The sequence below is a fragment of the Ovis aries genome, chromosome 3 (assembly GCF_016772045.2).
Source record: "Ovis aries strain OAR_USU_Benz2616 breed Rambouillet chromosome 3, ARS-UI_Ramb_v3.0, whole genome shotgun sequence".
Lineage (NCBI taxonomy): Eukaryota > Metazoa > Chordata > Mammalia > Artiodactyla > Bovidae > Ovis > Ovis aries.
The window spans coordinates 108,961,806-108,969,496 of NC_056056.1; the positions used below are offsets into that span (position 1 = coordinate 108,961,806).

Here is a 7,691-nt window from a genome sequence, read left to right on the forward strand (position 1 = left end):
GAGAATACGGTAGAGTTAAATAATATTGTTGACTTCTCTGCTTCATACTGGTACATGAGAATAAAAAGTAAGCACTGTATTAAACAGAGTAGGTTAAAATACCACAGCAAGAGAATGATGAATTAAAGTCAAGTTTAGGCAAGCAACAATATCATTTTACTTTTCTTAGGAGGAACTTAAATTCTAGGTAAGAAGAAATGATAGGGAATAAAGATTTTACCTGTTTTGAGTTTAAAATAGTAAAATCAGTATTAATTTATAGGCAGAGAGAAGAGTTTCATTTGTTTTAAATAATAGTGTTTGCACAAACTCACAAACTAAGTAGCTTTGAGGTAGATGAGCTGAGATGCAGCACTATCACTAGTAGCTAAAAGAAGATGCCAACATCATCACAATAATCTAAGACTGAGTAAGCAAAATGCAGTACTTGGATGCAATCTCAAAAATGACAGAATAACCTCTGTTCATCTCCAAGGCCAACCATTCAATATCACAGTTATCGAAGTCTATGCCCCAACCAGGAATGCTGAAGAAACTGAAGTTGAACGGTTTTATGAAGACCTACAAGACCTTTTAGAACTAACACCCCCAAATGATGTCCTTTTCATTATAGGGGACTGGAATGCAAAAGTAGGAAGTCAAGAAACACCTGGAGTAACAGGCAAATTTGGCCTTGGAATGCAGAATGAAGCAGGGCAAAGACTAATAGAGCTTTGCCAAGAAAATGCACTGGTCATAGCAAACACTGTCTTCCAACAACACAAGAGAAGACTCTACATATGGACTTCACCAGATGGTCAACATCAAAATCAGATTGATTATATTCTTTGCAGCCAAAGATGGAGAAGCTCTATACAGTCAACAAAAACAAGACCAGGAGCTGACTGTGGTTCAGATCATGAACTCCTTATTACCAAATTCAGACTCAAATTGAAGAAAGTAGGGAAAAGCGCTAGACCATTCAGGTACGACCTAAATGAAGTCCCTTGTGATTATACAGTGGAAGTGAGAAATAGATTTAAGGGCCTAGATCTGATAGATAGAGTGCCTGATGAACTATGGAATGAAGTTCGTGACATTGTACAAGAGACAGGCTTCAAGACCATCCCCATGGAAAATAAATTCAAAAAAAAAAAAATGGCTGTCTGAGGAGGCCTTACAAATAGCTGTGAAGAGAAGAGAGGTGAAAAGCAAAGGAGAAAAGGAAAGATATAAGCATTTGAATGGAGAGTCCCAAAGAATAGCAAGAAGAGATAAGAAAGTCTTCTTTAGTGATCAATGCAAAGAAATAGAGGAAAAGAACAGAATGGGAAAGACTAGAGATCTCTTTCAGAAAATTAGAGATACCAAGGGAAGATTTCATGCAAAGATGGGCTCGATAAAGGACAGCAATGTTATGGACCTAACAGAAGCAGAAGATATTAAGAAGAGGTGGCAAGAATACACAGAAGAACTGTACAAAAAAGATCTTCATGACCCAGATAATCATGATGATGTGATCACTCATCTAGAGCCAGACATCTTGGAATGTGAAGTCAAGTGGGCCTTAGAAAGCATCACTATGAACAAAGCTAGTGGAGGTGATGGAATTCCAGTCGAGCTATTTCAAATCTTGGCACTCAATATGCCAGCAAATTTGGAAAACTCAGCAGTGGCCACAGGACTGGAAAAGGTCAGTGTTCATTCCAATTCCAAACAAAGGCAATGACAAAGAATGCTCAGACTACCGCACAGTTGCACTCATCTCACATGCTAGTAAAGTAATGCTCAAAATTCTCCAAGCCAGGCTTCAGCAATATGTGAACCATGAACTCCCTGATGTTCAAGCTGGTTTTAGAAAAGGCAGAGGAACCAGAGATCAAATTGCCAATATCCGCTGGATCATGGAAAAGCAAGAGAGTTCCTGAAAAACATCTATTTCTGCTTGATTGACTATGCCAAAGCCTTTGACTGTGTGGATCACAATAAACCTTGGAAAATTCTGAAAGAGATGGGAATACCAGACCACCTAACCTGCCTCTTGAGAAATCTGTATGCAGGTCAGGAAGCAACAGTTAGAACTGGACACGGAACAACAGACTGGTTCCAAACAGGAAAAGGAGTAGGTCAAGGCTGTATATTGTCATCCTGCTTATTTAACTTATATGCAGAGTACATCATGAGAAATGCTGGACTGGAAGAAACACAAGCTGGAATCAAGATTGCCAGGAGAAATATCAATAACCTCAGATATGCAGATGATACCACCCTCATGGCAGAAAGTGAAGAGGAGCTAAAAAGCCTCTTGATGAAAGTGAAAGAGGAGAGTGAAAAAGTTGGCTTAAAGCTCAACATTCAGAAAACGAAGATCATGGCATCTGGTCCCATCGCCTCATGGGAAATAGACGGGGAAACAATAGAAACAGTGTCAAACTTTGTGTTTTGGGGCTCCAAAATCACTGCAGATGGTGATTGCAGCCATGAAATTAAAAGACACTTACTACTTGGAAGAAAAGTTATGACCAACCTACATAGTATATTTAAAAGAAGAGACATTACTTTGCCAACTAAGATCCGTCTAGTCAAGTCTATGGTTTTTCCTGTGGTCATGTATAGATGTGAGAGTTGGACTGTGAAGAAGGCTGAGCACTGGAGAATTGATGCTTTTGAACTGTGGTGTTGGAGAAGACTCTTGAGAGTCCCTTGGACTGCAAGGAGATCCAATCAGTCCATTCTGAAGGAGATCAACTCTGGGATTTCCTGGAAGGAATGATGCTAAAGCTGAAGCTTCAGTACTTTGGCCACCTCATGTGAAAAGTTGACTCATTGGAAAAGACTCTGATCCTGGGAGGGATTGGGGGCAGGAAGAGAAGGGGACGACCCAGGATGAGATGGCTGGATGGCATCACGGACTCGATGGATGTGAGTCTGAGTGAACTCCGGGAGATGGTGATGGACCAGGAGGCCTGGTGTGCTGCAATTCACAGGGTCGCAAAGAGTCGGACATGACTGAACGACTGAACTGGACTGAGTAAACGATATTAGGAATAAATACACCATTCTTTAAGTGATTATTAGACCTGGTGTATTTTGACTACCTGATTAAAAAACATGTAAGGAGTGACCCAGTTTTGGGAGGACCAAAAAAATTACAAACAATGAGAATGCTTTCATAGAACATCAGCTTATGCTTTTCAGTTCTTGTTCCTCTCGACCTTTAAGCTCTGTATGTGTTATTCTCCTTTCTGTTCACGTCTTCAGGTGCTTAGACATGCTTACTCACTCAGTTGCAACCCCATGGAATGTAGACTGCCCAGGCTCGTCTCTCCAATGGGATTCTCCAGGCAAGAATACTGGAGTGGGTTGCCATTTCCTACTCTAACCCGGGGATCGAACCCAAGTCTGTGTCTCCTTCTTGCAGGTGTGTCCTTTCCTGCTGAGTCGTCCAGGAAGAAGTCCTCTTCACATCTATACTTTAACTGTCTGAAGCTCGCCAATCCCCTCTCTTCTTCCTTCCAATCAACACAGGTTACTCTTGGCCTAGGTCTATTTCTTTTCCCCTTCTAGTCTAATGGGTATGAGAAGGAATCTATTCCTCTGCCAGGGAAGACATTGTAATTTTAGCAAGAGTCTTATAAGGAAATTTCTTAACCCAAAGAAATGGTAAGTTTGGTGGTGGGAAAGGAGGGATTTGAGCAGCGTCATGCAAGTGAGCGATTCTGTTGTTGTTGACAAGTGAAACCTTGAAACGTGTCTCAATTTATGCCCCACTGAAGCAGTTGCTGCATCTCAATCAGCTTGACATTGCTTCTATAATATCTCCAGGTGAATTTATCTCAGAGATCTACAACAGAAGTTTTCGAACTTTAGAGAATTCAGGTCATAAAGATGACCTTTAGAATTTAGTATATACTGTGATGTAATTTAAAACTTAATAAAAATAACTCTAAATGGCATATTCAAGAATAAACAGAAAACATATAGGATATTTTAAAAATATGAAGTAATTCAGTAGGATGAATTAGACCATTCACAGGTCTTTCCCAAACCTAAAACAATACCCAGTAATGTGAAATATGACCTGTGCTGTCTTAATTTTACAAAGTGACCTTACATCTAACTGAGCAGTTTGATTTAGGAGCTGGACTCAGCAGAATGGCTTTTAAGAGCACTGGGATAAGCTGTTGAGTTAACAGTAGGGCACACGCAGTAGTCAGAAGACATTGTCTCTTCTTGCATGATAACTTGTTCTGTTCTCCTGGCCTCTATGATTTTGACATGTTAAAAATGTGTTAATTTATCATTTATTTTCACTGTTTTGAAACAACAATAATGCCTAAATTCTAGTGAAGAACAAAATTTACAGCACACTTACTTATGCAAGCATCAGGTTTCTGTTAATATGGGCTCAGCATTTGACTTCAATCTAAAATTATCTTTACTTTGAAACACTAAGTATCATCTCACCCCTCATCCTTGTAACACAGTTACATGTATAAAGGCCATGTTATATCTTTAGGAAATTTGAATGTTTAGGAGTTAGTAGGTGCTACTGCTGGTGTTAAAACAGGACTCAGGAAATTAACTATATTGTTAAAATTCATCAGTGGGGAAAGCAAACACCTAAGTGAAAGTATTTGTAGGTCCTGCTGATGCGTTTAACAGTGTATATTCATGTACAGTACCTGTGTTATTAACTAAAGTTTACTAAATAAAAATCTCATAAAATCGTTCTTTTGAATCAATGGTATCTATAACAAGACTTCATTCTGTGACAATTAAAATAGCTTCATTCTTCATATTATAATTATTTTGAGGTATATTCCACCTTAAGGAAGCTGATATAAACATGCACATTTCAGGATGACTGTTCACTTTTTAAAAAAGCTGTTTCATAGAAAGATTCATGATCACATCCTTTGAAATAACATGCTCTCTCAGCACACCTAAGTGTTGGTTTACACATCGTTAACTACTTGACAGAGAGGAAAAGGTTGGGAACAGAAGAGAGAAATTTAGAACTAATGTAATGGAGTCACTAATAATTGAATACAAAACCAAAGCTTAACTGAAATTTATAAAGTAAGTCAGTAAGGAAATATGTTTCATTATCTGGACAATTTTAGTGCCACATCTGTGGCACTGAGTGAAATACTTATTAAGATAATTTAAGGAAGGCAGGTTTTGAAAATTTCCTTTAGGTATCTTTAATTCAGCAGAAAAAGTGACTATAATTTTCTTCATTGTATAATTGTCAGCAGCATTAAATTCAGAGGTGTGAGTTGTTGTAGATGCCCATGGCACTTAATACTCCTACAATCACAGGGGTGGGAAACACAGATCGATAGCACACAGTGGCTGTAATCAACATGCAGATTAATGAACAGGGCCATATCCACCGGGGAATGCTAGAACAAAGACCAGTTGAACATTTTAATTGCTAATTTGCTGCTAAATCTCAATTCTTCATCAATCTCCATCCATTACGACCATTGATGCAGAGCAGACATTAAGAGGAAAACAATAACATAATGATTCATAAGTGCTAGAGTGCAAGGAATGGTTAGCTCTGGGAAAATCATGGCTGTGATGATTTCATGGCTCAGCCCCTAAAAGATCTGACACTTTATTTCTAATTTTCATTGTTCCTTGGACCCGACAGGCTTATATTTAATAAGTTGGTTTTAATGGAACTAATAGCACAGCAAAAGGTTAGTTGCACAATCTTTTCCCTGGTTACCTCAACATAGGTTTGAATTGTTCCTTTAACTAAATTCTTTAACTTAGAAAAATCACAGTCAGAGAAATAAAAAATAAAAAAGACTCATGAAATCATCTAAAATATTATCATCTTGTAAGGGCAAGATTTTCTCACAGTATCAAGCATCATCTGTAGAGTTAGAGCTAGATGTATTCAGTGGCCATTTTCTTTATTTTCATTAATATTGACGGCTCTGTCCACATCGTGGGGTTTTAAATAAATCTCATGGAAGTTCACTGACATGGAATCCACAGAATGTTCTTGACTTGGGAAGAAATTTCCCATCACTACTTCGGAAGGTATAAAAATGATTTTGTGGGACTTCCCTAGTGGCGCAGTGGATAAGAACCCACCTGCCAGTGCAGGGCACACAGGTTCAATTCCTGGTGTGGGAAGATTCCACACACCACAGAGCAATGAAGCCGGTGTGTCACAACTAGTGAGCCAGTGTGGTGCAACTACTGAAGCCTGCGTGCCTAGAGCCTGGGCTCCACAGCAGGACAAGTCACCACAATGAGAAGTCCATGGCTACAACAAGGAATAGCCCCTGCTCACTGCAACTAGAGAAAGCCTGCACAAAGCAACAAAGACCCAGAGAAGTCAAAGTAAACAAATAAATAAACATATGTTTTTAAATGTTAAAAAAAAAGATCACATGGTAGGTGCAGCACTGGGGCTTCCCAGGCAGCGCTGGTGGTTAAGAACCCACCTGTCAGTTCAGGAGACATGCTCTTTTCCGATTATCGCGGCGTAGGGAACTATGAGCAGCAAAGTCTCCCGCGACACCCTCTGCGAGGCAGTGCGGGAAGTCCTGCATGGCAACCAGCGCAACAGCAGAAAGTTTTTGGAGACGGTGGAGCTTCAGATCAGACTGAAGAACTATGACCCTCAGAAGGACAAACATTTCTCTGGCACCGTCAGGCTTAAGTCCACTCCCCGCCCCAAGTTCTCCATGTGTGTCTTGGGGGACCAGCAGCATTGTGATGAGGCCAAGGCTGTGGATATCCCCCACATGGACATCGAGGTGCTGAAAAAACTCAACAAGAATAAGAAACTGGTCAAGAAGCTGGCCAAGCAATATGATGCCTTTTTGGCTTCAGAGTCTCTAATCAAGCAGATCCCCCGAATCCTGGGCCCAGGCCTGAACAAGGCTGGCAAGTTCCTTTCCTTGCTGACCCACAATGAGAACATGGTGGCCAAAGCTGATGAAGTGAAGTCCACGATCAAGTCCCAGATGAAGAAGGTGCTGTGTCTGGCAGTGGCTGTTGGCCACATGAAGATGACAGATAATGAGGTTGTGTACAACATCCACTTAGCTGTCAACTTCCTGGTATCATTGCTTAAGAAAAATTGGCAGAATGTCAGGGCCTTGTACATTAAGAGCGCCATGGGCAAGCCCCAGTGTCTGTACTAAGGCACAGCTTAATAAATTATACTAAACCATAAAAAAAAAAAAATTCAGGATACATAAGAGACATGGTTTCGATCCCTGGGTTGGGAAGATCTCCTGGAGGAGAGCATGGCAACCCACCCCAGTGCTCTTGCCTGGAGAATCCCATGGACAGAGGAGCCTGGCCGGTTACAGTTCATGGGATCGCAAAGAATCAGACATGACTGAAGTGACTTAGCGCACACATATGCACTACACTGTATTGGAGAATTTACATGGGCTCCTCTAATCCACACAACTTTTTGACATAAATAACATTGTCCTTTATTTTATAAGCAAAACACCTAAAGCTGGTGACATTCCCAAGTCATACTGCCCAGGAGCAGTGAAGCTAGGCTGCAAACACAGATGTTTCTGACTCTGAAGTTTTGCCATTTCTTTTACAATCTTGCTAGGTCCTAGACTCTAAGTCTGGGTTGACTCCTCCTGAGCATTCTTATTAATCAATGAATATACAAACCTTTAATATTCTTACAGAATATATACATTCAAAGTATCAAC

At 40.2% G+C, this 7,691-nt stretch overlaps 1 protein-coding gene across 1 annotated transcript; it reads left to right on the forward strand.

Moving 5' to 3' along the window:
- Window positions 1-6,482: 6,482 nt before the first annotated feature.
- Window positions 6,483-7,165, forward strand: LOC101120737 (large ribosomal subunit protein uL1-like). The gene has a single exon (XM_042245263.2). The coding sequence runs from the start codon at window positions 6,501-6,503 to the stop codon at window positions 7,152-7,154; it is 654 nt and encodes a 217-aa protein (XP_042101197.1). The 5' UTR covers window positions 6,483-6,500; the 3' UTR covers window positions 7,155-7,165.
- Window positions 7,166-7,691: the final 526 nt, after the last annotated feature.

Coding starts and splice junctions, on each gene's coding strand:
- LOC101120737 (XM_042245263.2), top strand. CDS start 6,501: ATGAGCAGCAAAGTCTCCCGCGACACCCTCTGCGAGGCAGTGCGGGAA.